Genomic DNA, 21,709 nt, shown 5'->3' on the forward strand with positions numbered 1-21,709 from the left:
GTGGGTCTTCACTTACCGATCTTCCCGATAGAGGAGAAGGAGCTCGCGGAAGCGCTGAGGCTCAGCGACAGCGCGACCAGCAGGACGCGACGCGGTGCTTCCATGTCACTCTCAGACCAAATCCATCGCGGCTTTCTGCCTAAACACGTCGAGCGGCAGCGGGTCCCGCAGAGACGCGAACCGTTAATCAGATCAATGAATGAATGGCTTTATGAGAGGTCGATGGAGAATACTGCGTGATTGACTTTTCTGCAGCAGCAGCCTCGAGCCAGGCGCCCCTCCTAAGCTTCTGACGTCACGGAGACACATGGCGAGTACCGCGTCGCTTCGCCGCCCCTTCCGCGCGATTCATGAGCGGCCAACAGACGGAAAAACAACAACAGCCTCATGAATGATGGACCGCTTTATTCATAGTGTCAACGCATATACAGTTCTACAGCAAGCACAGGCATACAAATATATATTGGTTGTATCGAAACTATATAGTTTATATACCATGTAGAAAATATACATATTTAATTGTTAAAGAGTCGTGGGGAATGGCTGTTTCAGTAACTTTATTAATTCTGACACACAATACAACCCCCCCACACCCCCATTTTTACAGACTTTCCAATGAAAAATCGGATGAATATCCATGCATTGACTCAATAGAGACTGTTGTTTTAAGTATAGAGGCATTTATTATAAGGTTAAAGCATAAAAACATTCACACAGTAGGAAACCAACAAAATGAATCAGAAATCGAGAACATTATTTAATGTCTTGACCGACGACTCGTAGATTAACCTGTGGAGAGAACATGGATGACATTATGAACTGGTAAACCAGATTGAGGACATTTAACAGTTAAACCAGATTGAAATCTCTGACCTGACTTCACTTTTTAAAACAGATTAAAGTGGAATAAATGCATAGAGTTAAACCAGATAAAGTGTTCTACCTTATTCAATTAAACCACTTTAATGAGTTAAACCAGAGTATAGAGTTAACCGAGGTCATGTGAAACAGTTGAACTGGATTAAAGAGTTAAACCAGGTCACATGAAACAGCTAAACCAGATTAAAGAGTTAAACCAAGTCACGTGAAATAGTTGAACCAGATCAAAGAGTTAAACCAAGTCATATGAAATAGTTGAACCAGATCAAAAGTGAAACCAGTTAACGTGAAACACCTTAACCGGTTTAAGGAGTTAAACCAGGTCACGTGGAACAGCTAAACCAGATTAAAGAGGTAAACCAGGTCACATGAAACTGTTAAACCACTTAAAAGAGTTAAACCAGGTTATAGAGTTAGGTCACGTTAAACCGTTGAACCGGATTGGGAGTGACACCTGATTGGAGCGTGCGTACCTCTGTGCGTCTCCCCCGCGCCCGGCGGGGATCTTCTGCAGCCGTCTCTGGATGCACACGGCGGCACTCTTCACAGCGGACCTCCCCTGACCGGCTGGACAGACACACAGCGTTACTCAGCAGACACACAGACATGAGAGGACGGGGAAGGGACGGGACGGACGGGGGACTCACCGTGGGTGACCACGTTGAGGACGTGCAACGAGGCGGCCAGCCCCATCACACAGTCGATGTCCTCCGAGTCCACCGAGGCGCTGACCTCCGCCAGGAAGGCCCTGCAAACACACACACACACACACACACACACACACACACACACACACACACACACACACACACACACACACACACACACACACACACACACACACACACACACACACACACACACACACACAGTTATGATCATGTAGATGCAGCTAGCTACACAGAAGCCCATGAGCATTGTAATGAATGAATCAATAATTAATGAACGTATGCGCCAATGGTGTCCTGGTGTGTGTGTGTGTGTGTGTGTGTGTGTGTGTGTGTGTGTGTGTGTGTGTGTGTGTGTGTGTGTGTGTGTGTGTGTGTGTGTGTGTGTGTGTGTGTGTGTGTGTGTGTGTGTGTGTGTGTGCGTGCGTGTGACCTGGTGACTGCAGGGCTCTTGAGGATGACTGAGAGCAGGGTGCTGGAGAGAGGAGGGAGGTCTTCTACCGCCTCAGGCACCGCCAGCTCCTCCTGCGTGGACGCCTGGACACCAGGTGTGACACCAGTTACAGAACCAGGTGTGACACCAGTTACAGAACCAGGTGTGACACCAGGTGGGACACCAGTTACAGAACCAGGTAGACACCAGGTGGGACACCAGTTACAGAACCAGGTGTGACACAAGGTGGGAAACCAGTTACAGAACCAGGTGTGACACCAGGTGATAAACCAGGTATATAACCAGGTGTGACACCAGGTGATAAACCAGGTATATAACCAGGTGTGACACCAGGTGATAAACCAGGTGTGACACCAGGTATATAACAAGGTATAAACCAGGTATATAACCAATACAACACACTCAGTGGTAAGTGGGCGTGTCCTAACAGCTCATATTAAAGCTCATTAATGATCTTTCTAGAAACCTTCTGCAGCCGGTGCCTGATCTCCACGAAGACGCCGGCGAACAGCGTGGAGAAGACCCCCTCCAGAGGGCTGGAGGGCGCCGCCCCCCAGGCCTGGACCACCTGGAGGAAGTCCCCCATGGGGGGGCCGGCGGCCCCGCACAGCGCCCGCCCCTCCTCCGGCCTCTTCCTCAGCACCCAGACCAGCCGCTCCACCACCTTCTGGAAGGTGTTGGACACCAGGCCCAGGGTCAGGCCGCTGGGGTCCTCCTCCTGGGGGGTCTGCTCCTCCCGCTCCTCCCGGGGAACGCTGGCCTCCGTCACCTCCTTCAGGACGGAGAGCACCAGCGGGATGCACAGATAGCCTCTCTCTGGAACATGGAGACCCCCCCCCCCCCCGGTCAGTAAATGGTACACAGACTTGTGAGCGGATGGGAGCGAAGCATTGGGCTTCTCTCACAGGGGACTCCGTCAAAGAGTTAATCTTCGCCCACTACAGCCCAGTGAATGGACTGCGTTTATACAGCGCTTTTCTAACCAGTAGCCGCTCAAAGCGCTTCTGAATATGGCCCAACATTCACCCATTCATGCACACATTCACACACCGAAGCAAGGGGGACAGCCAGCTCGTCGGGAGCAGTCAGGGTGAGGCGTCTTGCTCAGGGACACCTCGGCACTCGGCTAGGAGGAGCCGGGGATCGAACCAGCAACCTTCCGGTCACCAGTCAACCCGCTCTACCTCCTGAGCCACATGCCGCCCCCACTCTGTCAGTCTCTGAACCAAGCGGAGGCTATCTAGTGGTTCCCAAACTGTTTTGGCATGTGATCAGATTTCTGGGTGTTATATATTTTTTATATAATAAAAGATTATATATATATAATGATTATATAATAACTTTCAACATCTGTGCCTAAAGTCTTTGTTCCAGTGAAGTCGTTAGTGGTATTTGCTTTTGGCCACGAATCATTAATCCGTTTTAAATAAAATACACATCTAGCTTAAAAAAGGTCAACCAGACTCTCTCGGTTAAACGATACACATAAATCCAGAAAATACAGGGGTGTACGTCCTGTGAACTGATGAAGTTACGCAGGTGAGAAGAGCATGCATGTACGTTGACCTTTGACCTGGTCATGGGTTTCGGGTTGTGACCCGGTCCAGGACAGCCTCACCTGAGAGCAGGATCACAGAACACAAGTGCAGGATTTGACCGTTGAACTCCTCGTCCCCCAAACCCACCAACAGCACGTCCCGACACACCGTCACGAAACCCTGAGCAGGAAACAAACAAAGAAATAGGAATAAAGCAGCAGCCATGATTCAACAGTTCATCTAGGAGACAGCAAGGTGGAATCAGTCAACAATTCAAAACCATTGTGAATCCAGGTATATAAAACCAGGAATATAAAACCAGCTGTATGAACCATGTGTGAAACCCGGTAAATAAACCAGGTGTGAAACCGGGTTTATAGACCAGGTGTCAAACAAGGTATATAACCAGGTTTGAAACCAGATATATAAACCGGGTGTGAAGGTTAAAACAGGTACATAAACCCGGTATGAAACCAGAGGTGAAACCAAGCATTAAAAAATAATAATAATAACATAAATTGATCAATAAAGTACATCCTAACTTCAAAAAAACTTGATAAACCATGTTATAAACTACCGTAATTTTCGGACTATAAGCCGCACATTTTTTCCCATTTTTCGGCTTATATAACGGTGCGACTAATCTATAGATTATTACAGCTAACGGCCACTAGGGGACCTCCTAACTCTATGGATTTTACAGGTTACCGTCCACCAACTTTAACTCTATGGGCTCTATGACCGGTCCGCGCCCCCCCACCACACGGCCTATATATGTACACATTATTAAATTTAGCTGCTGCGGCTTACACTCCGGTGCGCCTTATAGTGCGGGAAAATACGGTAGGTGAAAAACCAGGAATATAAAACCAGGCTATGCTGGTCCACGTCTGTGGCCTCCTGAGGAGAGTGTTTCCCAGGACAGAATCAATACCGATATACATCTCCCTGAATAAGCGAGCTCATCTACATGTCGTGTCCTTGAATCCAAGGCCCCGTGTCCAGTCTTGCCCCTGCAGTAACACTACTCATTAAAATGGACGGGTATTCAACAGGGGCCAGAATGCGTCGCCTGTGAAGAATGGCTGCTGGCAGAAAACAGAGAAATACCACGGGGCCGACACTAGTCCTGGAGGAGGGGGCTGGCGTTGCATTGTGGGTGTTTTCTAGCTCCGTCGTCGACCAAGGACAGCAGAGCACTCGGAGCCACGTTCTGCGACACTCAGTCCTCCCCAACATGCTCCAATAACACGTCAGCCACTATGGACTCTAATCATGGGAAGGTACTGTAGGTAAGATCTAAGTGAAATGGCCTCTGTTCTTGTGGACTGCCTCCGTATGAGAACATTATGATTATCCAGCCATACTGTACACGTCTTTATTCGTCCCCATCGAAGTAAACCCCAATAACCGGCTCTAACTAATGACTAAGCCCGTACCGTATGAAACATACCGACCGTGATAGCGTGGGTCTGGTGGCAGGCTCACCTCCACAATGTCCTTGGCCAGCTCCAGCGTCCCTTTGGCCCCCCCGTCAGCCGCCTCTCCCTCCCCGGGGACGGAGCCTGGGCTGGGGGTGGTCAGGTAGGGCAGCACCCTCTCCTCCAGCCAGGCCATGCTGAGCTCCAGGGAGCTCAGGAAGTCACGGCTCTCTGGGGCCTGGAGCAACAAGCGACGGGGTTCAGATGGGGAGGGAGAAGGGGAGGCAGGGAAGGAGGAAGAGATGGTCAGGAGAGGGAGTACAAGCGGTATTTAACGAGTATGTAAATGTGACTTTTCTATGCCAATAAAGCGCTTTGAATTGAGAGAGACGGGGAGAGAGCGAGCGAGAGGTAGAGAGAGAGCGAGAGGTAGAGAGAGCGAGAGAGCGAGAGGTAGAGAGAACGAGAGAGCGAGAGAGAGCGAGAGGTAGAGAGAGCGAGAGGTAGAGAGAACGAGAGAGCGAGAGAGAGCGAGAGGTAGAGAGAGCGAGAGGTAGAGAGAGAGCGAGAGAGCGAGAGAGCGAGAGGTAGAGAGAGAACGAGAGAGCGAGAGGTAGAGGGAGAACGAGAGGTAGAGAGAGAACGAGAGGTAGAGAGAGAACGAGAGAGCGAGAGAGAGCGAGAGGTAGAGAGAGAACGAGAGAGCGAGAGAGAGCGAGAGGTAGAGAGAGAGCGAGAGAGCGAGAGGTAGAGAGAGAGAACGAGAGAGCTAGAGGTAGAGAGAGAGAACGAGAGAGCGAGAGAGAGCGAGAGGTAGAGAGAGAACGAGAGAGCGAGAGGTAAAGAGAGAACACGAGAGAGAGAGGGAGCGAGAGGTAGAGAGAGAGAACGAGAGAGCGAGAGAGAGCGAAAGGTAGAGAGAGAACGAGAGAGCGAGAGGTAGAGAGAGAGAGCGTGAGAGTGAGGGAAAAGAGAGCGAGAGAGCGAGCGAGCGGTAGAGGGAGAGAGAGAGCGCCGTCTCAGGAGAATAAAGTGAACTCAGAACGCCGGCTCCGTGTTCCTCACACAGTGACTCATCCCCAGCAACACTCGACGCCACAGGAAGACGAGCAGCTAGGGGCTAGGTGCTACGTGCTAAGAGCTACGTGCTCCGAGAGCGCCGGGTCGAGGGAGCGGCTTCACGAAGCCACATGGGGGAACACCAGGAGAAGAGGCCGTAGAGGGGTGGAGGTGTGGTCGCGTGCGGTGGAGTAGTGGTGTGGTGGAGGTGTGTGGTGGTGTATTGTTGTAGCTGGAGGTGTAGAGACTCACCTCTGCATGTTAGAGGTGTGTGGTGGTGTAGTGGTGTGGTGGAGGTGTGTGTTGGTGTAGTGGTGTAGTGTTGTGGTGGAGGATGAGGTGGTGTAGTGTTGTGGTGGAGGATGAGGTGGTGTAGTGTTGTGGTGGAGGTGTAGACTCACCGAGGCGTGCTGGAGGTGCGCTGAGAGCCGGGCCTGCAGGGTGAAGGCCTTCAGGGCGGTCTGGACCAGGGGGTCGACCCGGTCCACCTCCCCACCGCTCAGAGAGGAGAACAGCACCGCCTGGAGGACAGACAGACAGAGTCACACACACTGAGGACAGCACCGCCTGGAGGACAGACAGACGGAGTCACACACACTGAGGACAGCACCGCCTGGAGGACAGACAGACGGAGTCACACACACTGAGGACAGCACCGCCTGGAGGACAGACAGAGTCACACACACTGAGGACAGCACCGCCTGGAGGACAGACAGACGGAGTCACACACACTGAGGACAGACAGACAGACAGAGTCACACACACTGAGGACAGCACCGACTGGAGGACAGACAGACAGACAGTCACACACACTGAGGACAGCACCGACTGGAGGACAGACAGACAGACAGAGTCACACACACTGAGGACAGCACCGACTGGAGGACAGACAGACAGACAGAGTCACACACACTGAGGACAGCACCGACTGGAGGACAGACAGACAGACAGTCACACACACTGAGGACAGCACCGCCTGGAGGACAGACAGACAGACAGAGTCACACACACTGAGGACAGCACCGACTGGAGGACAGACAGACAGAGTCACACACACACTGAGGACAGCACCGACTGGAGGACAGACAGACAGACAGTCACACACACTGAGGACAGCACCGCCTGGAGGACAGACAGACAGACAGAGTCACACACACTGAGGACAGCACCGACTGGAGGACAGACAGACAGAGTCACACACACACTGAGGACAGCACCGCCTGAAGGACAGACAGAGTCACACACACACACACACACACACACACACACACACACACACACACACACACACACACACACACACACACACACACACACACACACACACACACACACACACCCCAACAGCACCTGTGTAGACAGACAGACACCAAGTCCACAACATACACACCGAGTGGTTTGGTAATAAATGACGCAGCAGTATCTGAAGTGATCTTAAGATCATTAAGTGTAACTGCTGCTAAGGTTAGAGTAAAAGATGAGTCCCTAAGGTAGTAACAGACGAGTCAGGGTCCCTGAGGGAAAGTATTAGATTCAGAGTGATAATAAATAGAGACGCGTAATAAAGCTGATAGGGATCAGAGTGTGTCCGTACGTTCCAAGCCCCCAGGATCTTGTGGAGGGGCCCGAGGGAGGCCTGGCCCAGAGGCAGGACGTGATCCCGGGTGGAGGAGCGGCTGAACAGGTACTCCAGGTAGGAGAGGCCCAGGTCCGGCTTGGCCTCCGCCGTCTCCTGGATCCTCACCTTCCGCCCCGGCTTCGCCTTGGCCTGAACCACAGAGAGACACTGGTCACAGCCCCCCCTGGTGGCTGGTGGCAGCTGGTGCACCATGGAGTCAGTGAGCAGACGCTTTTATACATAGAAACTTCAGAGGGAATTCTGGCAGACTGTTGATCCTCTGGGGATGGAACCCACAACCTCTGGGCTGGGAGTCAGACCCTCTGAATCAGGGGCTGGAAGCCACAACCTCTGGGCTGGGAGTCAGACCCTCTGACTCAGGGGCTGGAACCCACTACCTCTGGGCTGGGAGTCAGACCCTCTGAATCAGGGGCTGGAACCCACTACCTCTGGGCTGGGAGTCAGACCCTCTGAATCAGGGGATGGAAGCCACAACCTCTGGGCTGGGAGTCAGACACTCTGAATCAAAAGCTACCCGTCCTCTCTTTAACTGAGGTAATGTTACAGCTGATGCAACAGCGCTGTGATAGAGGTCAGTGACGGAGGTCAGACTAGGGGTCAGAGGTCAGAGTACCGAGGTAAAGCACCTGCTCGTCACTGGTTTGACCCAGCAGGGCTGCGTTGAGCTGCAGACCCTGCCAGTGCACCCGTCTTACCGTTGGCCTGGGCAGGGCTTCGGTCAGCCAGTGGCTGATGAGGTCCAGGACCTCGCCCGCCTGGCCCCAGCCACACAGACAGTCTATCAGCTGGCCGAACTGCAGCTGGCTCGCACCCGTATCCATCCGCCGCAGCTTGGACAGCACCCCGCAGCTAGTGAAAAACACACACACACACACACACACACACACACACACACACACACACACACACACACACACACACACACACACACACACACACACACACACACACACACACACACACACACACACACACACACAGAGAGAGAGCAGGAGTCAGAGCCACTAGGGAGAGGAAAGAGAGACGGAGGATGGTGGAGGAGGAAGAGGAAGATAGAGGAGGAAGAGATGTCCTTCCTGAAGACATCAGATGTAGGATGATAGGAGGTTGATGGGACTGGAGGAGAGAAGGAGAGGGAGTCAGAGGGGAAGAAGAGGGAGATGGAGAGAAGAGAGGATGATGGCGGAGAGGAGGAGCAGAGAGGAGGTATGAGCTGAGGGTTGGTAAGGGAGTGACGCCTCCTCTTGAGATAAGAGGAGATGGAGGAGGAGTCGATGCCTGATAGAGGGGAGAGGGTAGGAGAGGGAAGGAGAGAGGAAGAGAAGAGAGCAGAGGAGAAAAGAGGAGGACAGAGGAGGTGTCACCTGAAGGTTGGAACAGCAGAAGGAGGCATCATCGAGGCCAGGAACACTAGAGAAACCGTAGAGCGCTCACCCTACACGGACGGACACACACACACACACACACACACACACACACACACACACACACACACACACACACACACACACACACACACACACACACACACACACACACACACACACACACACACACACACACACACACACACACACGGAGCGTGTTGAGACATTTTCAAGATAAAAAAAAATGCAACTAATGGAAACCTGGTCACTGTTGTCCATGTGGAGGCTAGTTATCTGGTCATGCTGACCTCCTTAAGGCAGTCATGTCCCGACGCTCCGTCACACCTGCTCCGTCTGGTGTTATACTGCCCTCAGCTGGACTAGTGAGGGTCTTTGCAGGGTTTGTGTGGCTGTTTTTTAATAATGTGCAACCTACCTTAACAGTACTTATTTACTAATATTCAGTATGAAAATATAATCTCTGTAATTATTCCATTTTTTGTGTCAAAACAAAACGTGAATATCTTTTCATTTCTAAAACTGATATTACAGGGTCTTCGCCGTCTGTGTTGTTGTGATACCCTGCGTCACCACCGGGGGGCGCCAGCGCGCCCCAGGCCTCACCTCGAAGGTGTTGAAGTACTTGGACATGACGGCGCCGAACTTGGCCACGGTGTAGTGCTGGGCCTCCTTGTTGTGGTCCAGCGCCTTCTGCACGCTCCTCCAGAGAACCACCAGTACCTCCAGCAGGCTGGCCACCAGGCCGGGGTCCTGGGCCGACAGCAGGGTCTGCACCTGAGAGACACCGCTAGTTAGTGACTGGTAACCAACCACCGGTCAGCATGTCCTCCACCTGAGAGGAGACACACCGCTGGCTACTAACTAGTTAGGAACTATCAGACAGCAGGGTCTGCACCTGAGAGACACCGCTAGTTAGTGACTAGTAACCAACCACCGGTCAGCATGTCCTCCACCTGAGAGGAGACACACCGCTGGCTACTAACTAGTTAGGAACTATCAGACAGCAGGGTCTGCACCTGAGAGACACCGCTAGTTAGTGACTAGTAACCAACCACCGGTCAGCATGTCCTCCACCTGAGAGGAGACACACCGCTGGCTACTAACTAGTTAGGAACTATCAGACAGCAGGGTCTGCACCTGAGAGACACCGCTAGTTAGTGACTGGTAACCAACCACCGGTCAGCATGTCCTCCACCTGAGAGGAGAAACACCGCTAGCTACTAACTAGTTAGGAACTATCAGACAGCAGGGTCTGCACCTGAGAGACACCGCTAGTTAGTGACTGGTAACCAACCACCGGTCAGCATGTCCTCCACCTGAGAGGAGACACACCGCTAGCTACTAACTAGTTAGGAACTATCAGACAGCAGGGTCTGCACCTGAGAGACACCGCTAGTTAGTGACTGGTAACCAACCACCGGTCAGCATGTCCTCCACCTGAGAGGAGAAACACCGCTAGCTACTAACTAGTTAGGAACTATCAGACAGCAGGGTCTGCACCTGAGAGGAGCACTGCTGGTTAGGAACTAGGAACCAGCTAGCAGACAGCAAGTTCTCCACCTGATAGAAGGAACATGGCTAGTAATGGTCTAGTTAGTGTAGTAACCAATTGGCAGACAGCATGTTGCCCATCTGAAAACAGTAAGTTACGAATGAAGTATTAACTAGTTCCCAACTAGATAACTAGTTACCAGCTAGTTAGTTACGAGTTCCCAACTAGCTGAGTTAGTTCTCCATCTGAAAACACATCTCATTAGTAAATAGTTAGTAGAGCTTCATGAACTAGTTAGTTACTAGTTACCATCTAGCAGACGGCATGTTATCCATCTGATCACATCACAGATTATGAACTAAAGTTGTTACCAACCAGTTACTAACACCATACTCACTGATGCAGTTCCAGTTACCCAGCTTCCAAAATGAACCATTATCTGACACCACCTTTTATTTTTGAGCGTCTTCTTCCCCACACGTTGTCTGACGCCTATAACAGCCAACTAGGTGAGCAGTAGTTAGCTAGTGGCCAACAGATAGGAAACACTGCCCTTCCATCATAGCAGTAGTAACCGATAGACAACTAGCTGCTTCTAGTAGAGGGGTTAAGAGATGATTATCATTTACATTTACATTTTACATTTAGGGCATTTAGCAGACGCTTTTATCCAAAGCGACTTACAATAAGTACATTTGTCATAAGAAGTGCATCAATATATCGCTGTCGGTACAGAAAGGATGTTCATAGAACCAAGTGCAAGTACAACAATCGCTAGGCTAACCAATTCCCCGTGTTACAGCCATGATAGCAGCTACTGCATTTGCTACACAGTTAAGTGCTATAGTACAATACAATACAATACAATACAATACAGTGTACAATGGTGGCCAGAAGGGGGAGGGTGGCTATGCAGAGTCGAGGTGGACTCTGAACAGGTGAGTCTTGAGTCCTTTTCGGAAGATAGTGAGCGACTCTGCGGTCCTGAGAATGGCAGGGAGCTCGTTCCACCACTGAGGTCCCAGAACCGAGAAAAGTTGAGACTTTGCTGAACGGCCTTTGATTATCAAAACAGAACGAACTACAGCAGTCATCAGTAAGGAGCACATCCTAGCCTCTGCACCAACACTGATGTGTCTCTTACCCTGTCGTTCTCCTTGTTGCCGTCGCTGAGCTGGCTGAGCTCTCCCTGGCTGACGTCCGCCTGGGTGACGTCCACCTGGCTCGGGAGGCAGGTGTTCAGCACACGACGGATCGAATGCATCAGCTTCACTGGAGCCAGAGATAACAGTCAGTCTGGGATTCAGTCGTAAAAAAAAATCAGTCTGGAAATCAAACTGAAATCAGTGGGGATATCAGTCTGGAAATCAAACTGAAAACAGTCTACAAATCAGTCTGGAATCCAACTGAAATCAGTCTGGAAATTAGTTGTAAAATCTGTCTGAAATCATTCTTTTAAAACCTCTGTTAAATAGTTGTAGATAATAGTTAAAGATGTCTGTGGGTCGGCTTAGCTCAGGAGGTAGAGCAGTTGTCTTGTAACCGAAAGGCTGCTAGTTTGATCCCCAGCTCCTCCTAGCTAGAGTGTTGACGTGTCCCTGAGCAAGACACTTAACCCTAACTGCTCCTGACGAGCTGGCTGTCGCCTTGCATGGTTGACTCTGCCGTCGGTGTGTCAATGTGTGTATTAACCGGTGTAAGTCGCTTTGGATAAAAGCGTCTGCTAAATGCCCTAATTGTAATTGTAATGTCTAAGACGGTCCAGAGAACAGATTATGGACAGGACGCTCTAGTCGGGGGGCTGCAGTACCTATATTAGTAGGACCAGACGTCGCAGTACCTAGATTGGTGGGCGCCGTGTACAGGTGGGCGTACTGGTAGAACTTGCGGGCGGCGCAGGGGTTCATCTGGATCAGGGTGATGCAGCGGCAGCACACCTCCGTCTCAGACCCGTTGACCGGGAAGAAGGACTTGAAGAGCAGGTTCACGATGCGCTTGGAGACCGGCTGGGAGTCCAGCGCCAGGCGGGCCAGCAGGTGGTCCATGTTGCACACGGACCAGAACTGGAGGGACCAAACCAGTCCAGGTCAGACCAGACACAGAGAGACCAAACCAGTCCAGATCAGACCAGACACAGAGAGACGGTTCCTTAGCGGTGTTAGCATCATGGTACCTTGGTGACGTTACCATCATGGTACCTTAGCGGTGTTAGCATCATGGTACCTTGGTGACGTTACCATCATGGTACCTTAGCGGTGTTAGCATCATGGTACCTTAGCGGTGTTAGCATCATGGTACCTTGGCGGCGATAGCATCATGGTACCTTCGAGGCGTTAGCATCATGGTACCTTAGCGGCCTTAACATCATAGTACCTTAGCGGCGTTAGCATCATGGTACCTTCGGGGCGTCAGCATCATGGTACCTTCGCGGCGTTAGCATCATGGTACCTTCGCGGCATTAGCATCATGGTACCATCGCAGCGTTAGCATCATGATACCTTCTCGGCGTTAGCATCATTGTACCTTCGCGGCGTTAGCGTCATCGTACCTTAGCGGCGCGGACAGCCTTGACCTTGAGCAGCATGTCGAGGAAGCTGGAGCGGACCTTCTCCGAGGTGTCATGGAGGCTGTTCTTCAAGGCTGGGAGGAGCTTCTCCAGCAGAGGGTGGCTGAGGGCGTTGTCCAGCACCAAGCTCAGACACTGCAGTAGGCAACACAGCACACTTAGTGTTACCATTCAGTTGTCCAGCAGTCATTTTTAATCCAAGGAGACTTCAGAGACGGGTCATTAAGGAGCAGGTAGGGGTTAGACAGTACAGAGACAGGTCATTGAGGAGCAGTTAGGGGTTAGACAGTACAGAGACAGGTCATTAAGGAGCAGGTAGGGGTTAGACAGTACAGAGACAGGTCATTGAGGAGCAGGTAGGGGTTAGACTACAGAGACAGGTCATTAAGGAGCAGGGTTAGACAGTACAGAGACAGGTCATTAAGGAGCAGGTAGGGGTTAGACAGTACAGAGACAGGTCATTAAGGAGCAGGTAGGGGTTAGACAGTAAGACAGGACATTAAGGAGCAGGTAGGGGTTAGACAGTACAGAGAGAGGTCATTAAGGAGCAGGTAGGGGTTAGACAGTACAGAGACAGGTCATTAAGGAGCAGGTAGGGGTTAGACAGGACAGAGACAGGTCATTAAGGAGCAGGTAGGACACATCTAGGGGGACACGCCCACTAGTGATGTCATATGGGGCATCACACTCACACCTGGTGGTATAGTAGGTCTCCTTTAAACAAACTACTTGATTATACCTTTGGAAACGTAACGATTATCGGAAGCTCGAGTCTTGAAAGTACACATTGTACGGGTCAGACTTCACCCTAGATCACCACATTAGTCACATTGGTGATATTACATACAACACAGTAGTGATATTAGATACATGACCCTATTACACCATCACAGGAGAGATGTTACACCATCACAGGAGAGATGTTACACCATCACAGGAGAGATGTTACACCACCCCAGGAGAGATGTTACACCACCCCAGGAGAGATGTTACACCATCCCAGGAGAGATGTTACACCACCCCAGGAGACATGTCATGTACAGTCAGCTCCTGTACCTTGAACACCGAGCAGCGGACGTCGGCAGAGCTGGAGTCGGCCGCCAGCTCCAGCACCAGCTTCTTCAGGAAGTCTGTGATGACGGTGGGGGGCAGCAGCTCCCAGCAGGAGGCCAGGATGTGGCAGACCCCCAGGGTGGCGGTGGAGCGCACCAGGGGGTGGGGGTCGTCCAGCAGGCCCTGGGGGGACAGGGGGGGGGGGAAGGACAGACGTCAGAGGCCTCGTGTTCAGCCGTTGGTGATCAGGGGTGTGAGGGTGTATGTGTGTGTCTGCGTGTGTGTCTGCGTGTGTGTCTGCGTGTGTGTCTGCGTGTGTGTCTGCGTGTGTGTCTGCGTGTGTGTCTGCGTGCGTGTCTGCGTGCGGGTCTGTGTGCGTGTCTGTGTGTGTGTCTGCGTGTTTGTCTGCGTCTGTGTTTGCGTGTGTCAGAGACTTTAGTGTTTTTAATATTCCCCCTTGGTTCTGTATCCTGATGATGAGGACAAAAATGATAACCTGATACAAATATGAATGAATTAATTAATGGTGGTTAGGGGTGGTAACTGTTGTGAGGCTTGTGTCTGGAGGGCGCAACTTAAGAGGGCCCATGGGGACAGTAACCATGGTAACTGCTGTGTCTGGATGCTGTGATATGCAGATACCATGGTAACAGCTGTGTCTAGATTATGTGAGGAGTAGTACCCATAGTAACGGCTGTGTCTGGAGGCTGTGAGGTGTAGGGACTATAACCAAGGTAACGGCTGTGTCTGGAAGCTGGGAGGTGTGGCGACAGTAACCATGGTAGCGTCCGTGTCTGGATGCTGTGAGGTCTAGGTACGGTGATCATGGCAACGGCTGTGTCTGGACGCCGTGAGGTGCGGGTATGGTAACCATGGTAACGGCTGTGCCCGGCCGCTGGGCGGTGTGGGGACAGTAACCATGGTAACGGCCTTACCATGAGCGTGTCCAGCTGTTTCTGGATGGCGGCGTCGATCCCCTGGCTGCTCTGCGCCGGGTCGTGGAGGGCGAAGGCCTCGGTGAACAGCAGCGCGGCGTTCGCCCGCACCTCGTGGTTAGGAGCCTGGTCACATGACACGGCACACGCTTAGCGCCGCGCCATGTGACCACAACACACACTTGGTGACACTTAAGCACATACACGAGTCCTGTGTTTCCGTGTGTTTCTGTGAGTGTGTTTCCGTGTGTGTGTGTGTTGCCGTGTGTGTGTGTCCGTGTGTGTGGCTGTGTGTGTGTGTGTTTCCGTCTGTGTGCGTGCGTGTGTGTGTGTGTTTCCATCTGTGTTCGTGCGTGTGTGTGTTTCAGTCTGTGTGGGCGTGTGTGTGTCCGTACAGAGAGAGCCCTCCAGAGGATGGGTTTGTAGAGCTCAAACAGCATGCGGTCGACGCGTTGGCAGCCCTTCCTCTTGTGGAAGTAGCTCATGATCTGCAGGTAGGGGATAGACAGTACAGAGACGGGTCATTAAGGAGCAGGTAGGGGTTAGACAGTACAGAGACGGGTCATTAAGGAGCAGGTAGGGGTTAGACAGTACAGAGACGGGTCATTAAGGAGCAGGTAGGGGATAGACAGTACAGAGACAGGTCATTAAGGAGCAGTTAGGGGTTAGACAGTACAGAGACGGGTCATTAAGGAGCAGGTAGGGGTTAGACAGTACAGAGACGGGTCATTAAGGAGCAGGTAGGGGTTAGACAGTACAGAGACGGGTCATTAAGGAGCAGGTAGGGGTTAGACAGTACAGAGACGGGTCATTAAGGAGCAGGTAGGGGTTGGACAGTACAGAGACGGGTCATTAAGGAGCAGGTAGGGGTTGGACAGTACAGAGACGGGTCATTAAGGAGCAGGTAGGGGTTAGACAGTACAGAGACGGGTCATTAAGGAGCAGGTAGGGGTTAGACAGTACAGAGACGGGTCATTAAGGAGCAGGTAGGGGTTAGACAGTACAGAGACGGGTCATTAAGGAGCAGGTAGGGGTTAGAGAGTACAGAGACGGGTCATTAAGGAGCAGGTAGGGGTTAGGGGTCATCTGGGGATTGAGCCCCGACTGCGGTTCTACCCGGGAGACCCCCCCCCCCGGACCCACCTGGCGGACGTTCCCGTGCACGGGGGAGGTCCTGTGCAGCAGGATGGCGTTCTTCATCAGGTCCTGGACGCACACGCTCTCCATCTTCTCCAGGAAGTCGCCCGTGGCCTTCTTCCACGCCCGGAAGTAGATCTCTGCGATGTGATCGGTCATCGCCCTGGAGCGAAGAATTATGGAGGAGGTGAGTCGTCCCCTGACCGGTGTTGCCAGATTGACTTCCTGAATATGAGTGTTGCCAGATTGGGCCAGACTTCCCGCCCAATCTGGCAACCCTTTTGGGTTCCTGACCGTATTTCTGTAAAATATTGCTTTATATTTTCCAATCATCATTTGAAGTATTATTATTTTTTTTAATCGCAGAGCAAAATATTTCTCTGGTAGGAAGGTAATAATAAAATGACGTGAACACTTCTTGATCAAAACTATCTGGACTGCCGTGGTTCTGAGAGCCGGAAGTGGTTCCTACTTGTTGTAGAACTCCAGCTGGTTCTTGATGGTCCCATGGATCATCCAGATGAAGTCCACGTTCCAGCTGAACAGGAGAACCAGGAAACGCTTCCCCTGCGAGAGGAAGTGACATCATCAGCCCCCATGGAACACACGTGACCTGCTTGGCGTCCGTCCTGAAGAAAGCATTCATTGCGTTTGAATACACCCGGATTGAGTGTGTTAATATCAGATGAATAAATGTGCTTAGGCCTCTCATGCGGCGGGTCATCTACGTCATCATCGATTAGACTGCAAAACTGTCTCCCAATCTGACGGTAGGCTGAGGAGGTCAACACTCCTAGCCTGGTTGGGATAGGCGGCCCAATGCTGAAGATTCACGACATACCTGTTCAGAGTTCACATAGACTCTGCATCGCCTCACCCCCTTACCCCCCACACCCCCCTCTTATGCACTTATCGTATGTTGGACGTCCTGGCACTTAATGCACGCACTCGTTGTATGTTGTACACGTGGGTTAACCTAGCGATCGTTAGTGTTCGGGTTAGCTAGGTTGAGCTTCAAGGCCAAGGAACCCTCCTGTGAGGAAGACTCGGGTCCTCACGTCGTCGCTGCGGACGAAGTTCATCCTGAGGAAGCACTCCAGCAGCTGCTGCACCATGGGCTGGTTGTCCTCCGAGGTGAAGTCCAGGCCCAGGAGCACCGCGTGGAGGGCCCACAGCCTCTGGATCTCTGCTCCCTGCACACACCAGGGGCACATGCAACCGTTTGTACCCACTGGGTTATAGCTCTGGTTTGTACTGACTGGGTTATAACTCTGGTTTGTACTGACTGGGTTATAACTCTGGTTTGTACATCTGGTTTGTACTGCCTGGTTTATATGTCTGTTTTCTACTGCTTGGTTTGTACTGGCTGGTTTATATGACTGGTTTATATGACTGTTTTGTACTGCCTGGTTTGTACTGGCTGGTGTTTATGACTGGTTTGTAGTGCCTGGTTTATATGTCTAGTTTGTACTGCCTGGTTTATAGGACTGGTTTGTAGTGCCCGGTTAATAGGACCCTTTGTACTGCCTGGTTTATAGGACTCTTTGTACTGCCTGGTTTATAGGACTCTTTGTACTGCCTGGTTTATAGGACTCTTTGTACTGCCTGGTTTATAGGACTCTTTGTACTGCCTGGTTTATAGGACTCTTTGTACTGCCTGGTTTATAGGACTCTTTGTACTGCCTGGTTTATAGGACTCTTTGTACTGCCTGGTTTATAGGACTCTTTGTACTGCCCGGTTTATAGGACTCTTTGTACTGCCTGGTTTATAGGACTCTTTGTACTGCCCGGTTTATAGGACTCTTTGTACTGCCTGGTTTATAGGACTCTTTGTACTGCCCGGTTTATAGGACTCTTTGTACGGCCTGGTTTATAGGACTCTTTGTACTGCCCGGTTTATAGGACACTTTGTACTGCCTGGTTTAGAGGACTCTTTGTACTGACTGGTTTATAGGACTCTTGGTACTGCCTGGTTTATAGGACTCTTTGTACTGACTGGTTTATAGGACTCTTGGTACTGCCTGGTTTATAGGACTCTTTGTACTGACTGGTTTCTTCAGAGAGAGGCTCCTCTGCAGGGCCATCAGGAAGGCGGTGCGTCCGAACGGCTCCTTTCCCAGAAGCCCCTTCTTCCACCACAGCTCACAGAGGCGCAGCACCTGCTGCTGCAGGGGGGCGGCGGAGGGAGGGAGGACCCCCAGGAGGTCTGGAGGGCAGGGGCAGACAGGATGTCACCGCACAGACAGGAAGTCAATGCACAGACAGGAAGTCAACGCACAGGCAGGAAGTCAACGCACAGACAGGAAGTCAACACACAGACAGGAAGTCAACGCACAGACAGGAAGTCAACGCACAGACAGGAACTCACCACTTAGACAGGAAGTCACCAGACAGACAGGAAATCACCGCACAGACAGGAAGTCAACACACAGACAGGAAGTCAACAGACAGGTGATGAAGGCGTGAGAGACTTTGGGCTGTCAAGCGTAGCGTCACCATGGTAACGTGCGTACCGTCCCCATGGTTCCTCACCGTGAAGCTGTCTGGAACACTCCAGCAGGGAGTCGTAGGGTTCGCCATCTTGGAGGACGTTAAGCGTCACCGTAGCAACCAGCGTCACACCCTCCACCACGGCGATAGTCTGCTTCTGTATCAATACACACATAGGGTACAGCATGCTGTATATCAATACCTATGTAATCAATACAAACATAGGGTACAGCATGCTGTATATCAATACCTATAATCAATGCAAACATAGGGTACAGCATGCTGTATATATCAATACCTATGTAATCAATACAAACATAGGGTACAGCATGCTGTATATCAATACCTATGTAATCAATACAAACATAGGGTACAGCATGCTGCATATCAAAATCTACATAATACCTACAAGTGTAGATCTGTCAATTTAGTTTTCAGAGAATTCTTATGATACTAAGAGCCCAAAAAAGTAAATAATAATAGAGAAACCTGGTATTATGTTTGGAAAACAATTTATCCCATAAAATAATCCTGGATTCTACCCAACAAAGCTGTACCGGCGTATCTAGAAACCATCCAAACCAGTTCCACCATTTGATGTTGATATCATTTCCGAGAAAGTTGGAGAATAACTAATAACGAGCCACTCAATGTCAAACTCCTATAGTCCTATACACGAGGAACAATAAAGTAGTTCTATCACAAACGTTTATAGAGGTGTACTATTCATATCCACTGTTACCCAGTCTGTGTGGGGAACTCACCGGGTCCACCGGCCCCTCCACCTCCATGGCCTCTGCGCCAGGCTCCGCCCCAGGCTCCGCCCCAGGCTCCGCCCCCGGCTCCGCCCCCCACTCCCCCGGGGGCCGGTTCAGAAGGACCCCCTGCAGCAGGGCCAGCAGTCGGCCCCCCAGAACCTCCCTCTGGTCCCGGGGGAGCTCCTGCAGAACCTCTGCCACATCGAAGGGCTCTGTCTTGTCCTTCTGCTCCACGGAGAGAGAACCATGGAGAGAGAACCACAGAGAGAACCATGGGGTCAGAACCACAGAGACAGAATCACAGAGACAGAAAAACAGGGTCAGAACAACAGGGTCGGAACCACAGAGAGAGAACAACAGGGTCAGAACCACAGAGAGAGAACAACAGGGTGAGAACCACGGAGACAGAACCTTGGGGTAAGAACCATGGCCAGATGACTACAGACAGAACCATCTCTCTACATGTTAATACAGACAGAACGTCTCTACATGTTAATACATACAGAACCATCTCTACATGTTAATAAATACAAAACCATCTCTACATGTTAATACAGACAGAACCATCTCTACATGTTAATACAGACAGAACGTCTCTACATGTTAATACAGACAGAACGTCTCTACATGGTAATACAGACAGAGCGTCTCTACATGGTAATACAGACAGAGCGTCTCTACATGGTAATACAGACAGAGCGTCTCTACATGTTAATACAGACAGAGCGTCTCTACATGTTAATACAGACAGAACGTCTCTACATGTTAATACAGACAGAACGTCTCTACATGGTAACACAGACAGAACGTCTCTACATGTTAACACAGGTAGAACGTCTCTACATGTTAATATAGTGAGGTACATTACATGGAGGTGGATGAAGCGGAGGAAGTCCTCCACCTTCTCTGTGCTGACGGAGTCCAGGAACCCCTGCCTCTTGGACATGATGGCCCCACCTGGGGTCAGAGGTCAATACATTACGAAGACCTCTTATGTTATGATATTAGTTATGTCTATAATATTAGATATTATGTATGACATAATATTAGTTCTATCATATATTTTATTCTCATATTAGGTATATTATTTTATATAAGTTATGATACATTCTAATATAAGATATATCATACGTTATATTCTAATATTAGTTATAGTTATCATATTAAATGTTATATTCTACACTGATTCTAAAGTAATCAGTGTGGTTCACCACACACGCTCCCACAAATAATAATATACATATTTTAAATGATATGTTAAATAATAAGTTAAATGACAAGATCACCGAGCTCATCTGGTTTACCTTCGCTAAACTACACAATACACACTAGGACGTGACAGATCCCTCCAAATGATGGAGATACCAGCCTCACGTGACTGTACTTATTGAGCCATAATGATTGAGACACCAGCCTCATCTGACTGTATTTAATGTTCCCCTATGATGGCGATACCAGCTACATCCGACTGTACTTAAACCAAGCGGTAGCGCAGCTCTCCGAGAGCCTGGGTATGAGACGCATACACAACCTCTCTACCGTCGCTTCCAAATCCAAACAACTTTTGGTAGCGTTAGGGTTGGAGCAACTTTACGTTAAGGATCCTGTTCACTACACATTACTTTGAAAGGTTAACCGCTGAGCATAGTGAGTATATACAGAGTATAGTGTATATTTTAAGTTATATTTTATGAATGGGACTCTCCGTTGTCAACATAAACACGGCCGTCATTCCCCTTTGATATTATATATCCACACATAAACTTACATACTAACCCGCCAAATGAGCCTCAAAGCATAAACATGTATAAAGGATACCAAAATCGCGTATTGAGATGATGAATACTTACTTTAGAGGTCTTTATGATGAGTGATTCAGAGGCACGCCGCACGCCACCTTCATTAACGTCCATGTACACAACACGAGAACCCGCGCAAATTTGTTTTCCTCTGTGCGTCATGACGCAACGACGTTGTTCTCTGACGCGTTGGAGTTGTGCGCCATTACGACCACTAGGTGGCGGCATATGCGGGTGACAAATGCATGGTTGATCAAATTAAACAATCAAGGGATTAAACTCCTTATCATTTTACGCATGTGCAATCATCTATTTCGTCAATATTTAACTATTTGATTTAAATAATTTATTATGAGACGCATGACATTCAGGAGCAGTGGGTGTAAGAGCCATCCTACCCCCCATTAAACACTACAAATCTTATTAGCAGATT

At 50.3% G+C, this 21,709-nt stretch overlaps 1 protein-coding gene across 1 annotated transcript; it reads right to left on the reverse strand.

Moving 5' to 3' along the window:
• Window positions 1-372: 372 nt before the first annotated feature.
• Window positions 373-21,587, reverse strand: ncapg2 (non-SMC condensin II complex, subunit G2). Its single transcript, XM_056584538.1, has 26 exons — window positions 21,328-21,587; window positions 20,346-20,434; window positions 19,484-19,702; window positions 18,762-18,876; window positions 18,278-18,435; window positions 17,288-17,422; window positions 16,702-16,796; window positions 16,236-16,392; window positions 15,488-15,580; window positions 15,093-15,218; window positions 14,161-14,340; window positions 13,087-13,239; window positions 12,379-12,601; window positions 11,683-11,810; window positions 9,650-9,820; window positions 9,023-9,093; window positions 8,354-8,507; window positions 7,614-7,787; window positions 6,421-6,540; window positions 5,028-5,198; window positions 3,620-3,719; window positions 2,468-2,817; window positions 1,981-2,084; window positions 1,527-1,627; window positions 1,353-1,446; window positions 373-789 (listed from the first exon to the last, which is right to left on the reverse strand). Exons 2-26 carry the CDS (start codon window positions 20,421-20,423, stop codon window positions 738-740), a joined length of 3,522 nt encoding a protein of 1,173 aa, XP_056440513.1. The 5' UTR covers window positions 20,424-20,434; window positions 21,328-21,587; the 3' UTR covers window positions 373-737.
• Window positions 21,588-21,709: the final 122 nt, after the last annotated feature.

The sequence above is a fragment of the Gadus chalcogrammus genome, chromosome 23 (genome assembly GCF_026213295.1).
Source record: "Gadus chalcogrammus isolate NIFS_2021 chromosome 23, NIFS_Gcha_1.0, whole genome shotgun sequence".
NCBI classification, from domain to species: Eukaryota; Metazoa; Chordata; class Actinopteri; order Gadiformes; family Gadidae; genus Gadus; species Gadus chalcogrammus.